General features: G+C 53.6%; 6 protein-coding genes across 6 annotated transcripts; 5 read left to right on the top strand and 1 right to left on the bottom strand.

Annotated features, from left to right (window-relative positions):
- Positions 1–2,127: 2,127 nt before the first annotated feature.
- On the top strand, positions 2,128–3,445 carry B0I36DRAFT_136073 (uncharacterized protein). The gene has a single exon (XM_046148287.1). The coding sequence runs from the start codon at positions 2,377–2,379 to the stop codon at positions 3,406–3,408; it is 1,032 nt and encodes a 343-aa protein (XP_046009986.1). The 5' UTR covers positions 2,128–2,376; the 3' UTR covers positions 3,409–3,445.
- A 408-nt stretch (positions 3,446–3,853) lies between these two features.
- B0I36DRAFT_326637 (uncharacterized protein) lies at positions 3,854–5,336 on the top strand. Its single transcript, XM_046154356.1, has 2 exons — positions 3,854–4,604; positions 4,652–5,336. The coding sequence occupies exons 1-2, from the start codon at positions 4,245–4,247 to the stop codon at positions 4,925–4,927; spliced, it is 636 nt and encodes a 211-aa protein (XP_046009985.1). The 5' UTR covers positions 3,854–4,244; the 3' UTR covers positions 4,928–5,336.
- Positions 5,337–8,675: 3,339 nt separating this feature from the next.
- B0I36DRAFT_385260 (uncharacterized protein) lies at positions 8,676–12,187 on the top strand. Its single transcript, XM_046161055.1, has 7 exons — positions 8,676–9,197; positions 9,255–9,323; positions 9,381–9,435; positions 9,493–9,999; positions 10,054–10,239; positions 10,295–10,595; positions 10,650–12,187. The coding sequence occupies exons 1-7, from the start codon at positions 9,160–9,162 to the stop codon at positions 12,119–12,121; spliced, it is 2,628 nt and encodes an 875-aa protein (XP_046009984.1). The 5' UTR covers positions 8,676–9,159; the 3' UTR covers positions 12,122–12,187.
- Positions 12,188–15,882: 3,695 nt separating this feature from the next.
- B0I36DRAFT_364426 (uncharacterized protein) lies at positions 15,883–16,385 on the bottom strand (the record flags this gene model as incomplete). The annotated part of the gene is made up of 2 exons (XM_046158963.1): positions 15,883–16,031; positions 16,103–16,385. The coding sequence occupies 2 exons, from the start codon at positions 16,383–16,385 to the stop codon at positions 15,883–15,885; spliced, it is 432 nt and encodes a 143-aa protein (XP_046009983.1).
- Positions 16,386–17,247: 862 nt separating this feature from the next.
- On the top strand, positions 17,248–17,728 carry B0I36DRAFT_136037 (uncharacterized protein). Its single transcript, XM_046148286.1, has one exon. The coding sequence runs from the start codon at positions 17,434–17,436 to the stop codon at positions 17,683–17,685; it is 252 nt and encodes an 83-aa protein (XP_046009982.1). The 5' UTR covers positions 17,248–17,433; the 3' UTR covers positions 17,686–17,728.
- Positions 17,729–18,793: 1,065 nt separating this feature from the next.
- On the top strand, positions 18,794–20,580 carry B0I36DRAFT_350750 (uncharacterized protein; the record flags this gene model as incomplete). The annotated part of the gene is made up of 5 exons (XM_046156942.1): positions 18,794–18,806; positions 19,376–19,860; positions 19,906–20,016; positions 20,200–20,326; positions 20,459–20,580. 5 exons carry the CDS (start codon positions 18,794–18,796, stop codon positions 20,578–20,580), a joined length of 858 nt encoding a protein of 285 aa, XP_046009981.1.
- Between the last annotated feature and the right edge of the window lie 2 nt (positions 20,581–20,582).

The following is a 20,582-nucleotide window of genomic DNA, read 5'->3' as shown; positions in this document are numbered from 1 at the left end:
TATCCCTAGTCAGGCGACCAAATTCCTCCCCGACAATTTCAATGGTCTCCCCGCCGTCATCCAGCTGGCCTAGAACAGACTGCGTCGTGGCGCCCCCGCCTCGGAATGCTGGGTCGTCCGGTCTTCACGGCCCCCGAGGAGACTAAACCTCACCTTGGCGCCAGTGAAAAGGGCCACGCGCTTGTCGGCGCCAAAATGTCTCGACCCAGCGCCGGCATGTGCCCTGTGGAACGACATCTCGTCTGGAAGCTGTCTATGAATCTGGTTGATGTTAGTTCATCTCCCAGAAAAATGTAAATATGGTACTTGCTTCCTCAGAAACATGGTCCGGCAGGATAAATCTTTTCAAGTTGGCTGCATACTTTCTTGTTACGAAGGTTCATGTAACTTACTCTTGCCCTATGTCGGCCTTTGGTTTAGAAACACAGCTCTGGTTTGGATTTTCTTGGGATGCTATGATAATGATGGCGTACATAAGACGTAGTTACTAATGTTATAGCGGCGTGGAAGAGCAGACTTGAGGGCAAGTGAGGCTGAGGCAAGTTTCCAGAAGCTGCTATATTAGGCAGACTCCCTGGGTGAGGATATGGCATTCTCGGCCGCTAGTCCTGACCCCGTCGTGGTCTTCTAGCAAGCTACCGTCCGTACCGTCGATAGCTTTTGCGAGGACTAATGCCCATTTTTGTTAGCATGTTCTTCCACGGTACCGTGCTAGACTTGTTTCTCCCGTTCTTCAAGAGCGCTCACCTGCACTAACGGCTCTATTCGTTCCCACTCGGCGGACTGCTCGGTCGAGTCCATCTGCCGCGCCTCGGTTAACGAGCTCAAGTAGCTACTCGCCGACTGCCGCCTTCACCGCTATCATGTGCTAGTAACTATATGTACGGCCGCTCTCATTCGACTGAGCAATGCTATACTACGGAACGGTTATCGGAGCTGTATTATACGTGCGAGGCTAGCCTCGTCGCGCCGTTTAGGCTCGAGCTCATGCGGACGCGGTCGTATGCGAGGAGAAGAAGCTCCGCCTGCGGTCGATCCGGAGTGGCGCTTCTATTTCCTCTTATACGTGGCTAACTATCGGGACATGCTTATCTGTTTCAACCTGGCCGCCGCAGTTGTTGCGGGGCTTGCTGGTTATGGCGTTGCGGCAGGGCGTTATATCGGCGGCTGAGGCGAAGGCGGTTATGGCTAGCCTCGAGGTGAGGGCGACCAGCTATGCGGCTAAGGTACTAAGGGAGGACTTTAGGGAGGTGCTATTGGATCTCGACCTGGCCGCCACGGGGCCCATAGAGTCGCAGATTAGTAAGATTTCAAGCAAGTTTGAGAAGCTGGTCGCCTTTTACAACTTCACTATTAACTAAGACTTTACCGGGCAAGACGACGGACCTGGTGTCACGATCCGATCTCCGGGGTCAACCGTCTGATCGGCGCGGTGGGGTTTATGTTCTGAATAAGGCAGGTAGCGACCTCATGCAATACTGACTCCGTGCTTCTCGTGTTCTCGAGGGGGTTGTCGTTCGTGTCTCTTGCGAGATATCACACTCGGATCAATTGAGTGACTAGGTCAAGTGAAGGGTGAGGGTGATACTTAGATTGATCGCTGAAGTACAAAGGTAATGACTGTCTACAAGGAGATCCTCCTGGTGCTATATATCCTTTGTCCTTCATCGTGGTTCCCTGGATCACTTGGTTTCCTCGTGATCCTGGATCGTCTTGGATCCTTGGTGATCCTCGGTGATCCTGGATCGTCTTGGATCTGTGGTGATCCCAGCGATCCACTTCCGTCTGGCTGACATAATGGGATGCTTATGTAACCAGGGGTGTGCTGCCCCGCGTGCATGACCTGCCCTTGTCCCTGGCCCGATCTTGCGACCTGTTGGTCGGGTCGTCACACAGAAGCGTAGGAATTCAATGGGGTGGAAAAATCAAGTCGGATTGGTGAAGCTGAGTGATGGATAATCTGGCTCCGTGCTATGAAAAACGTCACGATGGCTTCAAGCCTTAAGTAGTACTGTACAAATATGCCCCTGATCAGTCTATCCCGCACTGCCCTGACACACTGTCTATCATTCAGCCCGGTAGTAACCGTTACTACTAAGGGCAAGTTGGGGTAAGCCCATAGTTAAGGCTGAGTCAGCGGGCTGGGGGTTAGCTCGAGTGACGACCACTACTATAATAGTCATTACTAGGGGAAACAGGGGGTGCGCGCCCCCTACCTCAAACCCTGGGACCTGGGGTAAGGACTAGGGGTTAAAAGGGGCTGCGCGAGAGGGAGTAATTGAGGGGAGAGAGTGAGAGAGGGAAGTAGGCGATACGTATTTCGTGGTTTGCAAAATACGCTAAACTGGTTGAGCTACAATACATTCGGCCGTGGTAATGACGACTATAAGCACCAGCTTATCGGCTATGGCAGTGCGCTACGAGTCTGACGGCGGCGTTACTGGGGGCCAGGTCGGTCTGCTAAGCTGGTCTGCGAGCACCGGCGGCGGCGGCGGGAGTAGCAGTGGTCCGGAGCACCGGGTCCTGATCTGCATGTCGTGTAGGGTCGGGATTCGGCCAGGCGACGGCGTACAGCTGCACTTCTGGCGGATCCACCGCCTAAAGGGCGAGGTGATGCGACAGATCCTCGATTACAGCTACACGGCCGAGCCGATCGCCAACCCACAGGCCGTCCCGGTACCCGCCGACGGTTCGCCTTACGTGGAGCAGCTACCAATCGTCGACGGCCTCAGCTGCTCGGACTGCCGCTTCCTTACGACGAGCCGGAGGCTGATCAGGGTCCACCGCTCGCAGTTAGGACACGACAGTATCTGGAAGGAGGTACGACTTCAGATCTTATCGCGAGGAAGCCGCGCTCGGTACTGGGTAGTCGAGCAAGTACAGGGTAGTATAGGACCTGACGGGACGACTAGCCTTAGGTCCACCGCCTCCGGCTCCCCTCAACGTCTGCTAGCAGACCGTCTTACGAGATACGAAGAAAGCTTGGCGGCTGAGCTAGAGGAGACGCGGCGGATAGTTGACAGCCGGCAAGGGCCTGACTTCGAGTCGACCTGGGTTCGCGAGATGGGCTGGGCGAGACACCTCGCCGGGAGCGACATGGGCGTGCACTTCCGGACGAGCTTGAGCGCCCTATCTGCTGCAGCGCGCGCCAAACTCCGGGGCGATGCAGAAATTATTGAACAGGACCGCCTCCTCCGGCTCGGGGCGAGCTTCGAACGGCTTATCGCGAAGGCTCTCGAGCGGACAGCGCAAGTGCCGAACGAGGTGCTCCGCTACCTAGCCAACTATCCGCTCGATAATAGGTGCGAAACGATCTCTGAAAAGGCTGAAAAGGACGCTGCGCCAAGGCCGATTGGGGGGCATGCCTGTTGGCAGATCCGGCTTTGCCCCTGCTCTTGCATGAGCTGAATGAGTGCTCCCAACCCCACTTCCTCGAGAGCCTGATGCTCATCTCTTTTCTTTGCACAAGGCTTCCTGCCTTTCATTCATCAGTCGATTTTGTATTTGGTGAACTTGGGTCAGAATAGATCAAGCAAGTCGTATCTGGCGGCGCTAAACGATTGGTTGCAAGCTGTCGCGTCTGGTGATGACCGAGGCCGACCTGGCCGCAGTTCGGCGCCTGGATGAGCTTGGTGGAAAGGGTGGTCACCAGTGTGCGCCACAATGGGGTGGCTAGAGCGTGGCTTGGCAGGGTGGACTGGGTTTCAAGGCCGCCCCGGCCGTGAATGATGACTCGCTGGGAGACACGGGTACGGAGTACATGAATCACCTGAAACATCGTAGACACCATGCCACATCTAGACAAAAACACCAGAGAGCTGTAAAAATGACTTTCCTTCACTGCAGCGAGCCTCGTACCAATGTTTCCTCGACACTTTATTCACGGTGCGGCAGAAGGATTCCGTGTGGATGGTGATAAGTGAGTGCGGCGGTGACATTTCGTTTGCCCGCAGCCACTCCAGAGGGCTTTCTCTTAACTTGATCACCTGCCAAAAAATTGTGGGTACTTAGATGCATGTTCGGAGCGGAGAAATGTAATTTCAGGCCTGGTGGGGTGTCCCTGCCCCTCATGCCCAAGCGGCTCGAACAGAGGATGGACCAAAAATTTCATCAGTGCGTCTCGTGCTGAAGAAATGTAACGAATTTACCCACGAAACTAGTACAGACTTCGAAGGCTGCCAAGGCAGCATAGGTGGTTTCATTATTTAGCATCCCTACTCAGACCATTATGAGCCGAGCCATCAATGGCGAGTGGCCTTACAGAAACTCCCGGAAATGTTGCTCTTGGATGGAGCCCCGCACCCGAGAAGTGCCAGTACTGTAATAAAGGTGCTACCCGCGAGGGTAACTTGTGTACAAGATGTACCACGCCCTTGACGGAGTTCGAGCAACTCGATGTTGCTACGACGACCCTGGACAGCGAGTCTCAGCAGCCCGAGGTTGGTTCGACAGTCCTAGAATATTGGAAGTTTTTCAAGGAGCATGGGTATCTCTACATAGAGGACTACATAATCGGAAGCTTTGTGGATGAGATAGACAAGGCAAGCCTTGCAAACGAGCCGGAAGCCTATCACCGCCTGAAACCGAGGTTAAACGAATACCCAGTACGTTTAAGTGACCAAGTCACAATATCCTGTCTAATCCTTAGCAGTGGGTGAAGCACATCCTCGAAACATGCCAACCCGAGCCGTATCAATCGTCGACCTTTGGAAGGCTGCCAAATTCGGAGTACTACGCCTTCGATGGACGACCAGGGTCAGGCGTGGTGCTCGCGGCATTGATCAACGGTTCGGTATGGAACATTTGGGACTCATCTCATAAGGATAAAACGAAGTTCTGGGGTGACGCAACAGGTGTGGTTCGATTCCACGAAGAAGATGTGGGCGGTACAAAAGTCCAGGTTAAATTGAAAGATGGCGGGTTGTAGGTCGGTTACCCTCCTGATCCGACTCGAACGCTCAATTAACCAATTCTAGTATCTTAATAAGCCCATCCTCCCGACTGCAAATGATCCGTGGATTCTCGACCGTACAAATGTTTGGACCCCTAGCCCTAGTCTCCGAAATGCCCGAAGAAACCACCTCCGGGCGGCACAGTGACGCCTTCGAAGAGAAGATATGACGACATATGTCCTGAAGGGACTGATCCGGTTCCCTGATAGATGTTCTGACCATAGCTGCCTGGAACCCTGGCCGGCAGGGGTTCTGGCTGGCCGAGTGATCTGCCAGCAGACAGGATCCTGCGATTCTACCGGCACGGTGGGGTTCTGGCTGGCCGAGCGATCTGCCAGCAGACAGGATCCTGCGAATCTAGGGTACGGTGGGGTTCTGGCTGGCTGGTGGGGAGGTACATGCGCTAAAGTAAGTGTGTCTGCAGTTACGGAAGTACTCGCTTTCTCACTTCTTATTTCCACCGGCTGGGTGGCAGACAGGCGTCCCTGTCCCTGACTCATCTATTTGAGTGACGTGCCTGCCCCTCGAACCACGCCGAACACCAGGATTACAGGATCCTGTAAATGCTGCTGTGGGGGCCGCCGGCTGATTGCAGGCACGAGCAAGGCAGATCCGAGCAAACCGACTGATGGAAAGACCTGCATCCACTGCGGCTGCACCGACCATTTATCGAGGACACGTCACCTGGTACCCCACTACGAACAGGGGATGGCAGCGTAATTCAGCGGCTTATTGGCCAGCAGCTCTCCAACTCTGCTCCCGTATTTCTGATCTGAAGGAAAACCCCCTGTATTTTCGACGTTGGCTCCTCCACAGTGTACTACTAAGACGGCGTACCTGAATTCCGACACCCCTCCACCACCAAAATGGGCTTCAGAACGGCGACGATTTGAGGGCATTCCCAACGTTATTTGAGCTCAATCTCGTACTGATAGAGGCATGATTTATAGCTGTATACAGGGGCATCCTTGAGCTGCGCTAGTTTCGCTTGTAGGATCTCCTGGCTGCGCCTGATTGACTCGATACGGATGAATCTCTCATTGGGATTTGTTTGTATGACAGTGACCTGTTTCTTGGGCTTCAACTCTTCGACCTTCGCAGTCAATTGAGCGATCTCATGAGAGGACTCTGCAATGGTCCGATTACGGTCATCAAGGCTCTTTCCAAGCTTGCGGAATAGTAGCCTGATTGTGCGGTCCCTGGTGAGGTTATACCCCGCAGCAGAGAAGGCATCACGTACTTCACTAGTACGCCTAGGAGTCTTAATAATAGTACGGTTAGTATAGCTAGTCCTGATAGCTCGGCTACTCGACTTGAAGGTATTGTCGGACTCTGCTAGCTTCTTCTGGGCTTCTGGTGTGGTGGTTTGAAGGACGAAGGGGCTGCGGAGAGGGCGCTGTTGTGAGATCGGCTATAGCCCAGTAACCCTCTAACCTGTAGTGATATGGTGCTTCGTGAAGGCTTTATAACGGGCCCTCGCGTAGCATATAAGGAACCCGGTTTTACCGATCGGGCTGCTGTCATTCTGGACTAGGAGTCTCCGCGCATACTTCCGATATGTAGCCTTAAGTGGCGCGAAGATTGTAAGGTTGAGGGGTTGTAGAACATGCGACGAATGAGGTGGCAGATATATGAGATGTACGTTATTCTGAAAGCACTCCCACATGAAGTCGTTAGTGGCGTGGCTCCTATGGCCGTCCAGTACTAGTAGGCGTCGTTCGTGATTATGAGCTGGCTTCGTCATAGGTAGGAATACCTCTATGAGCCAGCGGAGGCCGATCTCGTTTGACGTCTAGCCGTTCTCTTGGGCATCAAATACCCACTTCGTGAGAAGGCTTAGTTCTGCTGTATTGTTAGGAAACTATTGTGCTTGTATTGTCTTGCCCTTGAAGATAACGACGGGGTCAAGAATACGGCCATTAGCAGAGACGCACTCAATAATGGTGGTCCAGCATTGCGACGGGTCTCCCTTGACGTACGTAGCTCGCTTCTCTAAAGGCCCCAGAACGAGGCCATTTGCCCCATAGCCCTCTATGATACCAGTCTCGTCCATATTGTAGCGGTGGTGGGCTGGGATCGTAGCGATCGCGGGGTTGTTATATCGGTCGAAGAACGTATTGATTGCTGCCTGGCTGGCGCCGTTAACTCTTGTCGAATCAATACGACGGCCGAGGATTGTTGAGACTTTAGGATATCGGCGTCTGAAGCCCTGAATCTACCGTTTACCGAGGGGCTTATTGTCGCCGCTAAGTCGGAGGATACGGGTGACGAAGTCGGCAACTTGGTAGTGCGTAGGTGCGAGACCGACGGTATCCTGGACGATAATCCACTGCGCGAGGTGTTCCTCTTGAACTGGAGATAGCCTCTGACGGCTTGAAGTAGCGCTTATGGCATCCTCTGTACCTTGAAGGCGCTCGAGGAGGGTAGTCCTGGGAACTCCCCAGACGCGCGCGGCGGCTTTCCGGGGCATCCCTGCGCGCACGTCTTTGATCGCGTTTTGGAGGTCGTTTTCGGTATAGGAACGCATTCTGACGAGCTTTAAAGTATAAAACACCAAATAACAGTTGAAATAAGCGTGTCTGACACGGTTTGTCGCGTCAAATGTGGTGTCGAAGTGGCGGTGGTGGAAGGTGGATTTTGGTGGTGGAGAGGTGTCGGAATTGGGGGGGGGGAGTCGGAATACAGGTACGCCGTCTTATCGCCAATGCTCGGAGGGAATTCTGTTTTACTCTGGACTGACTGGGTATCCTGGGGGTTAAAGACGCCGGGCGTCGTGACGGAGGAGGGGAGCGGTAGCATCGGGGCTCTCGCCACCGGCATCGTCAGGTAGCCTGCCACCACAGCAGCCAAAGCTCCTACCAGTAGTAGCACTGGGCCTGCCGTCAACACAGCATCATGTCTAACAAGAGCATCGTTGTCGTCATCCGTATCTTTAGGCAAACCACCTCCGCAAGAGCCAGGGCTCTCGCCAGCGGGGAACATATAGTAATCGCTTGCTATATAGGCAGGCTCAGTGTCGTCCATAAGACAATGCTCAAAATGCCAAAGACTATTGCGACTGCGTCCCTGGCTGATGTTCCAGTTGCAGACCAGCTGAAATTACTGCCGAAAGTGCAGCCAAAACTCGCCATGCAATGCTGGTATTGCCACACAGCGGTGTGTGGTGGCAATCTACTGTAGCCTTCACGCCTGCCTCTCCCATCCCCATGGGCCGCGACGCTGCGCTTGCCGGACTGACAATGACACAACAGGGAGTGTCCAAGGCTCAAACCTAGCGATCACGAGGCATGAATGGGTTCTGGTAAATGGCCGGAGCAGCTTCCTCCCACTAACCGCAGGGCTAAGTGACCAGATCACGGAGTTTCCGCCTCCATTGTGTTGTGGGGATTGAACGTGAGAATGTGGCTTCGTCCTCCTGACCCAACGTACCAATGATGAATTCCGGAGCCCCGTCCGACGCTTCTTGGCCAATCGGAGACACCGAGTAGACCTTAGGTACCTTTAACAATCCTCGAAGCATCCCTGCACGAATTCGCTTTCCGCTAACCCAAGTGTGGCTCTCAGGACAAGAAGAAACTCAGCTGAAAACCAGGGATGCATAGATTTATCTGGGTGCCATCGCTGCAGGGGGTCCAGGAACGGCGATGATCGGCGGGGTTCAATGCAACTGGTTCTGTGTGGTCCCTTGCAATGAAGTTTACGCACGCGGGTCAATACCGCCTCGAATTTGCCAGCGCATTCATCCCCAGTCATCGCCTAAGATCGGGCAAAGGGCCGAAGCCACACGGCGCCGGCGGCTAATCTCTCGTTCCAGTCCCGCTGATAACACAGTAGCCTGCTTGCCCGTCCTGCATCTGCCATCTCAAGTTGTCGAGGGACCCTTGGCAATGCGGGAGGGAACGGCTGAGAAAGATGTCAAGATTTCTCGTGCCCATGAATCTTGAACGGACAATCCAAAGTGCATGACATCCGCCAGCTCTCAATTTCCAACCCACTTCATGCGATTTCCACACTCGCACCGAAGCTCAGAAGACGCGGGCTACGATGGCAGAGCGCTTCTAACCGGCGGATATCGCGGCAACTACAGCAATCCTTCAGTTCGAAGCTTGTCGAGCGACCGAAGACTCCATCGGCGCTAGAGCCACCCCTCCAGTTTGTCTCAGTTCATCACAAAGCTTGGGCGAATCTCCGCTAAACGCCGCTCGCGATGTCAACATCATCCGAAGAGCTTACCCCTTACCTAGGGCAAGTCGTCCCCTTCTCAGTAAATGCTGGCCTTCTCGCGCTCAGCTATATCGTCAGTCTCATCGGAGCCGGATCAACACTTGAGTTGATCAACCGGCGGACGTCTCGAAGAGGGCTTTACAACCAGTCAGTCTCTCCGTGCGCAAAGCTGCTATGGGATACTTCCGCTAATCCCCAGGCCAGCATGCTTCTATGTGGCGCAGCCATCTCGATGGGAGGGATTGCGATCTGGTCCATGGTGCGCTGGCCTGTCTTCCGTCCTGAAGCTCGTTCATAAGTACTGACGTGTCCTCAGCATTTCGTAGGTAACAGAGCAGTCACTCTCCTCAATGGAGAGCCAGAGCTGCAAATAGCCTACTCGGTCCCTATCACGGCCCTCTCCTTCTTCGTGCCCATCGTCGTCCTCCTCGTCGCATTCCTCGCCGTGTCGACGACGAACAAGGTATACTGGTGGCGCATCGCCTTGTCGGGATGCCTATCCGGGTGCGCCATCTGCGGGATGCACTACCTCGGCAATGCATCCATCAACAACTACCGATGCATTTACGCCGTCGCCAACGTCGTGGGCGCCGCCGTGATCGCCGCCGCTGCGAGTACTGTCGCCCTAGCGCTATTCTTTGTGTTCAGAGTGGCATGGACGAACTCGCTGTGGAGGAGAGTGGGATGTGCAATCGTACTGGCTGGTGCAGTGTCGGGCATGCATTGGTGTGCCGCGATGGGCACGAGCTACGAGTTGCTGCGCTTAAACTTGAAGGAGAGTGGCTCTTCTCGGGATACAACCGTCATCCCGGTTATATGTCTCGTGAGTCTCAGCCCATTCCGCCAACTTGAAAGTGCTAACAGTCTTCCTCTGCAGTCAATTGGCGCCTGCTTCATCATGGCAGGCATAGCGATTTACTCGGCACGGATACGCAAGGGCTATGCAAGTAAGGCCCAGCGAATAGTTCTCGCTTCTGCAGTGTTCGACAAACGGGGGAGGATTCTAGTCACGCCCGATGGCGTGCTCCCCAGTGAAGAGATCACAGACTCTTTTCTCCAGAAGGTGGTGGAGTTGCCTTACTACCAATATAGTTGCAGATCGACTAACAGTGGCTTAGTCTCATGATGCTGTCTTCAGCACGGCACATCCGCTCTTTCACTGGATGTTCCGGGCATCTCGAGAGTGGTCAAGTCTCTTGCCCCTAATTGGGCGTATGAACAGTCATTTGGCCGGCCTTCCGCACAAACCAGGCAATAACAGAAGTGGGATAAAGTTGATTCATGAGGATGGCAAACTAGCAGACAACTACGATATTATATTCCGCGAGCTATTCTGCCTGGCTGCTGCTACACTGGCTGAGAAGATGCGAGAGAGTCTGACGGATGTGGGCATATTGTGGGATGAAATCTTCGCCACAGGTACGGCGTGCTGAAGTGTCCTGTTCATGGACAAGAATCGCTGATACTATATAGGAACACCCTGTCCCGCTTCCCGGGACGGCGACGATTTGGCTCAGAAGCGACAGGGTCCTCGCTCCCGGGAGTATGCTCCGGGATCCCTAATGATTCTGGTACGCCGGGTGGAAAGCCAGCGTCTTGTTGATAAGCTGGGAGCAATGGGATACCTCTTTGCAGAGGTGCGTCAGGTGTCGCACATTATCGGCACCCGGATGCAGATCAAGACTGCTAATCTCGAAGATAACCTACGGGTAATGTCCAACAGTTTACAGGACACGATGCTGGACCCTGGAATTCACCTCGGTCTCTTTGCTGTCCGAGCCCGACTAGACAACCGCGGATTCGACGTTCTAGTCAGAAAGGAGGCGCGCAACCTCCTCCCGACCACGAAGCTATCCTTGGAGCGGCTCGAGGAGTGGCACGTGGTTTTCCTGCGCCGCCTGGAGGGTCTGAACTTTGCTGCTGCTGTGGAGAAACTAGACCGAATGAAAGGGGACTGTTCGCCACAGGAGGCACAGCTAGTACGCATCCTCCTGAACGCCATGAAAGTGTTCCGAAGCTCAATCAGCGATCCGGTTTTCGACACGGCAACTCTGTCGTCGACAATCGTTCGCGTACCCTGTCGTCCAGCCACTGATGTCGCTCGGCCGATGAACTGCTCCCTCCTCACATTCAGCATGGTGCTGCCAATCCACGCCGGACCCACTGTGCACAAGTTCAAGTTCATCCCCCTCCAGTTTTTCAAGACGCACCAGCTCGTATACAAGAACTCGCCGTGCCACGCTGCTTTCGCGCGGGACGTGCACCGCGAGATGTCATCTGTGCTGAACTCAGTGTCAGTCGGCCCTCCGCCACTCGTTCGCTCGGGGACGTCACCCCCCGCGCGCCGAATGATGTCGCCTTTCTCCAGACTCAGACGTCAACAAGGGAAGTACCGCTTCGGCGCCGTCGATGCGGCGGGCAACATCATCTCGACCAGTCAAGAGCGCCTTTCGACGACTATCTTCGACAAACTGAGCATCAAGAGCAGCCAGGAGCACGACCCAATGTCGCCAATGCTGCTGGGCGGAGAGAAACTGTCAGATGATGGGCAAGCGCTTCCAATGGGGTATCCTCAGCACCACCAGCAACTACGGCTCGGTGGGATCATGGTCTCGCAGGAGATTACTGTTGACGTTCAGGAAGTCAGCAGACTTGAGCCGAGGAGTCTTCCGGCGGCATATACGCCCAGCGATCACCGACGGATTCCAACGGTGTTGGTACGGTGGAAGGGTAACCAGGGGGTGGCGGGTAAAGGCGACAGGACGAATCGTGAAAGTCTCGGGAGTGGTGGGGGACCCGGGGAGCAGGAGTCTGCTATCGAGATGAATGACGTGACTGGTGTTCTTCGTTTCGGGTCGTCGAATGTCGAAGTCAAGAAGGAGGATGAAGAGGTCACTTTCGTAGAGGAACTGTTTGCAGCCTGCATGGGTGAGATAGTGAAATAATGCCTAATACAGAAGCAACTAAAAATATCCGGACATCAGCTCGGCCTCTGAGTTGTACCGAATGACTCAGGCTCTGAGGAGGAGGGGGCGTCGTCGGTGGAGGCGTCTGTTAGGCTAGGGTAAAGAACCTTGAGTGGTTGTCGGCCACGGCGTTCCTGTGTCTATGTTAATACGTTTCTGGGTTCGTTGATTCGAGGCTCCGCGATTGTCGGGTCTGTCGGCTGCTGCACCCATCACCGCTCTCGCGATTTGTTTTGCTTTTTTCTGCTGCAGGAGGTCTAGAATGTCGTTTCTGGCCCCGGTAGACGCCCCTGGTCTACGGCTGAACTGGCGGGCGCGCAATATTGTCCGATCCTGTGCGTTAGCTTTATGAGTAGCTGCATGAGGCAATCCGAATTGGGCATTCAGCCCTTTTTGGCTCAAGCTCAACTTTTGTCGCCGGTGAGGTCGCTGACAGACTTCTTTGCCGGGTCGGATACCACTGGAGCTGGTGTGTCGCCCGCAACAGCAATGTACGTTGCCGGTCACCACCTCAGAGTTCCGGCGATCCTTTGCTCGACCTCGATGATGTTCACGACCCGGGCCATGACTGCCTTGATGGGCATGTAGCTGACGCCGTCTGGGACGCGAGTCAGCTCCGAGTGGTTGGAGGTCGTTGATTCTGGCGCATTACCCCTGTCAATTAGTGGTGGCTTATGCTCCGTACGCTTAACATAATCCACAAGCGACCCGCCCACACAAGCGACCCGCCCACCTTCTACGCACTCGTACGATAATATATAAGTTAAATCAACCATAACGCCTTAAATCAATTCAAACTATTCGGAATCCTCTTCTTCAGAGGCAGATACAACTTTCTGACACGTACGAGCATTATGCCCGGGCTCGCCGCAGACGCCACATCGTCGCGCGCGCGTTTCGGGCCTCCTCGTACGACCACTATTCTGACTCGTTTCCGCTATTAACTGCTGCGTCGCATCGATTTGAGCCTTCAAATCCTTTGCCTGATCAATCGTGAGGGACCCTCCTTTCTGTAGCTGCTTTCTTTTCGTACGACGACGGCGGCTAAGGCGGTCGTTTGCATCTCGAAGTTCGGCGAGCTCTTGGCGCATAAGGTCCTGCTCGTGTACCATCATTATGACTCCTTTTCTTAGCTGCCGTACGCTCTCAACAATGGACGACGGTGAGCTATTCTGGTGTCGTACGATGCGATTTTCAATATACTTCGTCTGCGATTCGGTCTCAATTGGGTTGTTCGGCGTCTTTGAAACCCATGGGGGTGGTAGTCCAGCAGAGGAACCTGGCGGTGTCGGCGTATGAAACTTCATATCTAGCTGTGAAATCACATAATTCGGGTCGTACGGTACTAGGCCTGTCGCTCTGAAGCCTGCCTGGATGTTTGATTTGGTCATTGCAGCGTCGTACGCCTTATAAAAGGCTGGGAGGAAGTCCTCCTTTGAAACGTGGGTTACGTGCGCCCGCATTAGACCTTCGATTTCTTTACCGTACGCCCGTTTCAGAGGTCCAAAGCACCCAACATCGAGAGGCTGGAGCTTATGCGACGAGTGAGCAGGCATACAGAGTGTTACGATATTCTGTTCTTTGCAGTAGAGCTCGAAATCGACGGAATGGTGGCTCTCGTGGCCGTCGAGGATGAGGAGGCGGTAGGTACCCTTCGTACGACTCTTCGTATGGAAATCGAAGTGTTTTACCCATTCTAGGCCTCTCTCGTTCGTCGTCCAACCGTTTTCTGAAAGCGCGATTACCCAGTCGGGCGGTAGGGGGCTATTCGCGGTCCAGGATTTGAGGTGGACCTTCCCGGCGAAGATGATATACGGCGGGATTGAATAGCCGTACGACGCGATGCCCTGGATTACTGTAACCCATTCCTGATTCCCTTGTTGTACGGCTCTTGGCCTCCCGCGTCGATCGGAGGTCGTAACGACGGTTTCGGCGGAGATTTTACCCATCGCGAAGCCCGTTTCGTCGAAGTTATAGATGTCGTCATCGTGGATCCCGTATTTCGCGATTATGTTTCGTACGAGCTCAAACCACGCGCGATACGCGTCCGGATCCTCGCAGAGGACCCTCTGGTAGTCGATTCTTCGATTTAAACGCGTACGGAGCTCAGGTCGTCGTCGTACGAAGTTTGAGGCCCAGTTCGTTCCGACGCGTGGCGCGTCGCGTGCGCGGAGGAGTCGATCCGCCATTTCTCGAACACCACTAAGGCGCGGTGGAAACGAACGCGAATCTAGGTCGAGTACGTATCGTACGATACTATCCTCTTCGTACGAGGTCAAGTTCTGGTTATGTGGTCGGGTATCGCGTTTTTGCTGTGCACCGCGTCGTCGGTCGCGAAGTGTCGTACGAGGGACTTTGTAGATCTGCGCAGCCTTTCGTACGCTTAATTTTGGATCGGATTGAAGCGCGTTTAGTGCTAGAATAATATCGCCTTCATTTGATTGCTGTGGCATGATTTTTGGTGGAGGAATATGGGATTAAAGATAGCTTATACGAAATGGAGAGGAAAGTGGGCGGGTCGCTTGTGTGGGCGGGGTCGCTTGTGGATTACGTTAAGGGAACCGATAAGGACTAGACCGGGTACTATACTAATAGTTATATATATCTACATAACCGTCACTCCGCTAAGTATAATAGTTATCCCCTAGGACATAACCGTTACGAAAGAAGGAATAACCATATAAGCACGATAAAGGATAAAGGGTATATAGAGTTAGGAGGATCTCCTTATAGACAGTCATTACCTTTATACTTCAGCGATTAATCTAAGTATTAGTTTCACCTATACTTAAACTAGTCACTCAATTGCCGAGACTAGTATCTCTTCTAAGAGACACGAACAACAACCTAGAGAGAGAACGACAGTAGAGTGTTAGTTGTGATTGCACAGGCTTTACCTATCTTGCAGAACAGCAACCCCAGCGCCCTGCCAGACGGTTAACCCCGGAGGCAGGATCGTGACAAAGAAATCGAGGGTACTATAGTTATTTTTGAAAACTTGGTACCCTCCTTATAAAAAAACTTAGTACTCTAAGAGGGTACCAAGAATTCTAGGTATAGGAAGTAACAGGCTAGCGGAGGTGACAGGCTGGCGGAGGTGACAGGCTGGCGGAGGTGACAGGCTGGCGGAGGTGACAGGCTGGCGGAGGTGGCAGGCCGGTCGTTTCCGGGCGCTGATTGTACCAGCCGTATAATCACCCCCTAGAAACATATACACCAGTATCACGGGCGAAGGTTAACATAGCGCGACACTGCTAATTTAAGGTATGGCCAGCAACAGTCATTTCCAGGCACGGATTATACCAGCCGTATAATCACATACTAGTATTACGTAATCTCAACTACCGTAAAACTAACAGGGTCGGTGAGAACGTGATCGACAACTGCGATGCGGGTCATGACTTGATGGACTCCTGCGCCGGTGTCACTCGTAATGAGGACCACGGCTGCAAGGCAGATGTGCGTCCCTTGTTAGCTGCCACGCAGGGCCAGGCAACCACCCATTCTACCACTGCTTCATACTTGTAACAGCTACAACGTGCTCTCATCTGTTATGGAGAGAAATACTTGTCATTGGGAAATCGACTGTGGATCTACTGATAATCCTGCTTGGCCCAACTTTTGTTCCAGCTGGCATGGCTTGGTCTCCTTTTATGGACGGCACGCATTCTCCCACAGACACGGCTGACGGAGCTCAGAATGTCATTCTTGCTTTCCATCTGTGAGAGACATGCAGGTGTCTATGATTCTTCACAACTTCCGGGTCGGCAGCTGGAAGGGAGGTAGTGGCCGCTGGTGAAGCAACCCGTGCTATACTCCCTGTACCACACACTGTCCCCGACGCCTCCGATGACGACTCTTTCGCCGGTGATAGCGCAGCGCCAGTTGTCTGGACGTGTTAGCTCGGTCCTTCCAACCTGGAGGCCATTGAGGGCAAAGGGTAGAGCTAGTAAGGCTTACAGAGGCTGCCTCCATAGACGTAGTGGGTGACCTGGCAGGCAGTGTCTGCACAAGCACGGCAGTTGACAGTGCCGGAGCCGGTGACGCGGCAGTTCTGGGCTCGGGCAAAGATCTTCTTGGGATTGTTGTCGCGTTCCTCGATTCCGTCGGCCTCAATTTCGTCGACGGGGATGGGGACGGCGTACTCTTCGACGTCGCGGGCGGCGACTGCTTCCACGGCACTGGGCAGAGCCAGGACGCTGAGAGGCAGGAGCGCGACAGTGAGGATGTTGATGAGCTGCATATTGAGAGCTGAAGATGATTTTGATATGACCGTGTAGAGCGCGAATACTGGAGTCCTGCGGTGATGGTGGACTGAGAAACTGAACATCGATGTGAGCGGAAGTTGTCATTTTTATACCTGAAGAGACGTCCTGACATCTCTTGGCCCTTGTACTAGCAGCATCACATCATGGTCAGCTCGGCCATCTCTCTTGCCCGTGTTCCGGGGAATCTCGCGATGCCACTCCTCACTCATGGCTGCAATCAACCTCACTTCTCAACGGCTAGATGCATCGTGGGCAAATATGGAAAGTAAAGCCATAAGCAGCGTCCATGGTGTTGCATCACAGCTTTTATTGAGAGTTTAGCCCGGTGCAGAAGCCCAGAACAGTCCAATCACGCTGAGTTTTGACTTGGTGGGTGGCATTGCCTGGCATGTCATGTCGGGGGGCTGTGGTCCGTCGGGCAAACCTCTGAGTCGCTGCGCAGGCCGTGGAACATTCGGTCTGCATATTCGAGATCAAGAACCGTAAGCCGGGGATTTCGGGCACGTGTCCACATATTGCGGTCGTTGGCAGATGTGATAGGCCTTTGGCCCACCAAAGCATTGAATCCAAAGTAGGCAGGTGGTATTCAAAATTCACTCGGCGTCTGACGAGAGATCATGGCTGCAGCAGACCGTCCACCACCCACCCATGAACCATCTCCCAGCCCCCTTTCTTCCACACACCTCGGAGCAGAAACGCGCCGATTGCCTTCTCCATGCCGTATCTGCTTTCATTTCCGCAAACTCAGGGCTCGAGTCGATCAGAATCATGGCTGCCGGCGCTTCGTGAAACTGTAAAGTTGGGCGCACGTGTTGGTTAAGCTGGTGCCCTTCGTTTTGTTGGTGGGCGGGAGGCGCGGGAAGGGCGGGAAGAGGGGGGAAGGCTAAAGACCATCAACGACGGGATGAGCCTTTTCTTTCCTCCCGACCAACGAGCGAGCTTCGCCTCCGAAACATCCTTTTCTGCTGAACTGGTGGGAATCATCCAGACACTGGGCGAAAGCTCGGGCGTGGCCCGACCACCATGGTGGCAGTACTCCGTAGTCTCATCGGTCTCAGGGGCCAACACACCATCTTCTTGATTGCCAGCGTCGTCGGGGCGAGAGCCTGTCGCCAACCAGCTGTCAGAATTACTTGGGAGGCGAGCGTGAGGATTTTGAAGAGAGGGACTGCCTGCGCAGCACCCCCCTTAAGCAAGGGTACATGTTTCCTGTTGACGATATCACGTTACCGGTCTAGCCTAATGATGAACTCTCTTTTTTTTTTCTGTGCCTGAGTTGCGACAACGCGTCGTCGCGTGGCTCTCACCCTTCATCTTTCCCGCCCGGGGTCTGCCGTGTGAACCCCAGCTCTCTCCTTCACTTACCTGAACCTTATGGGAAAATGGGGGTAGCCCAAATGGCCGGGGGGCGGGTGGTCCCTGGGGGTTAGCATCCCTGCCCACCGTAAGTTTGTGTCCAAGTGCCAATCCTAATATGGCGCACTTGGGGTTCAGAATAAGTGCAATGGCCCAAGCGCCCGCCCCCTGTTGTATGGCAGAGACGCGCCAACTGGTCAGGAAATTCCTTGGGCTGGACATAGGCTCAATCTGGGCCCTCGGTCCCGTGGATATGCCTCCCGAAGAGGCAGCCGTTCGGGGCTTACAGTTGAATCGGGGTTTACGGTCGCATCGGAGCCGAAAGTTGCTCCGGGACTTATCATTGCATGATGTCTTATAGCTTATATCCCAGGGTCCATACACACCAACGGGTAATCTGCGGTACCCAAGCTCGGATCGGGCTTGGCTTCAACTTCAGCAAAATGGTGAAACAGGTGTTTTCCAACTACACTGCCCCATCACGCAATGGCACTTGCAGGCACTGCCTTGTGATCAGCATTCGAACGAATGGTTACAACGGAGCGATGGCAGCGGGGGAGCAGCGGGGCAGGGTTTCCAAGAGAATAGGCGGGGGCGGTACATTTGTCCTGTTCAAAGAATGAGAACCTTCGACTTCCAACTACCTTCCGAGTGTCCATCGCGTAGTCAGGGTCTCTCTCGACTGTGGTGCCTGCCTATGGCGATGCTAAAGGACCAAAGGCACCGTAGCCGGAAGTGCAGGCCTTGGCCGTTTGGTCAGCTCGAGTCTTGCGCTTTATGCCAAGCAACCGCTAGAGCTAACAAACCGGGACCTATACCGGGGGTCTTTTCGTGTACCCCCTTTTGTCCCCTTATTGCCCACTCTTCGAGACCACTGTCAGAACACCCCTATATGTGCCACTTTGTGGCCTGAGGCAGCCAGATACGAGATATCGAGCACTTGGACGGAAGCCGAGAACGTGGAGAATCAGCAAGATAACTGCGCGGGTACGACGTATGACATTGATCAAGCTGGAAAAAATAAGCAATGCCGAGAAAAAGTAAGCACATAAGACCGGTGCTAAGAATCTTGCCGCACTCACTACAGGGGTGCTGAGTTTAGTATTTGTAATCTGTCCGAAAAGGCAAGGAGATAACCTGCTTCTAACGTTCCGCCGCCTCATGATGCGCGCCACCGCTGTTATAAACTAACAGCATCTATATTTTCCCTAACGGAGACAGAAGTTCCCGAGAGACCGAAGCCTAACCATCAATTATAAACCATGCTGGCGAAGAGAGAAAGCTGTATGGCAACCGAGAGAAAGAATGCATCGCCTTCTTCCTACCATCCGCATGGCTGGCATTTAGCTGGACCGCTAGGAGCCGTTCGAAGACCAGCATCGAGAAGCACAGTCTGGTTTCCATGCGGTTATGGATATGCAAAGCTGTCTGATAAGAGAGGAATTATCCCGGCTCAACATTGAGTCCGACTTGCAAAACGGGGCGTAATCATCCGAACAAGAAAGGTAGGTATCCGCAGACGATGATAAAACTAAAGAGTCCTTGTGCAATGCGGCATGCTCCTACTATATAATGAGGCCTTTCTTTCCTTAATCCCATCATGATAAAGCCCTACTGGCAAGTCTGTACTTCTCTATCCTCTCAAACCCAGGCTTAGCGACCATCGCCTTGCCCATTCCCGCGATGAAACTCTCCCTTGCGCTTATTCCTCTCCTTTCTCTCGGCATCACTGCCGCCCCTGTTGAGGATGCGAAGAATCTCGGCGCGCCTGTCACACCCCGTGAGGATGCTAATATCCTCGATAAGAGAGATTTGCGTTGCAAGATTGTGGGCGCCGACGAGGTTAATTGCAGGAAAGGCTACTACCTATCCACCAAGGTTGTACGCAAGCTGAAGAGGAACTCCATTTACACCTTCGACTGCTTCCATAAAGGGGGCCGTGTTATCATTGATGGTGTCCCCAACTCGTATGTGGAGTTAACTGGCTGTATTGGTGCAGGCGCCGAAACTAACATCTTCGCAGGAGCTGGCAATATTTGCCACTCTATGGTTGCTTTATCAATGGTTACTATACCGATAGCGAGTGCACTTCGGGTATGTTTCTGTTTCTCCACGCTAATAGCTTGCGTCTTGGACTAGCAACCCGGTCGTGTTCCAGACAAGCACGAATTGCGTAGCCCACTCGACCGCACATTTCTCGCTTTTACTTCGAGGAAGCATGTCAATTATGAAAAGACTCTTCCCGTTCAGGTGAATCCCATTCAAGTGAATCAGGAAAAGAACCCAGTGATGTCCAGCGTTCCAGGGGAGGAGTATACACCTTGGCTTTTCCTGCTGGACCTGCGCCAGGAATTTGTCGTCGAATAACTGTAGCGGCTTCCCTTCAATAGCTGGAATGACGGCCTCATCTGTGGCCATGATGCACTGCTTTAGCACAGTCTCGAGAAGAAGCTGCAGACACGTGAAGACTTCACTCTCACAGAGCCACCCGTCTTTGCCTCCAACATGGCGCTTTCTGAGAATCTCCACCAGCCGGGGTCCGTGCTGTTTCTGGAAATTGGTAAATGAGGCCTCGTCCAACCTGTTTGTAAAATGAACATGAGCCTCCTGGTTTGTCTTGCGATAAAGGGACTGGAAGTCGCTAAATTTTTCCGTGACTATTGTGACGGGCTTGCTGTTCCTTGATTTATAGGGAAGCAACTCATAGGGCACTCTGTGAAAAATATCCTGGATAAGAGTGCCGAGCACATCTCCTGGGGCAGTCGGGATGACCGAATGACGCTTCGGCTTGAAGCGGCCGTCGTCAAGGACTGAGT

The sequence above is a fragment of the Microdochium trichocladiopsis genome, assembly GCF_020744255.1.
Source record: "Microdochium trichocladiopsis strain MPI-CAGE-CH-0230 chromosome Unknown B0I36scaffold_7, whole genome shotgun sequence".
NCBI lineage: Eukaryota > Fungi > Ascomycota > Sordariomycetes > Xylariales > Microdochiaceae > Microdochium > Microdochium trichocladiopsis.
Note: the sequence above shows the minus strand (reverse complement) of the source record. Positions and strands in the feature narration are given on the sequence as shown.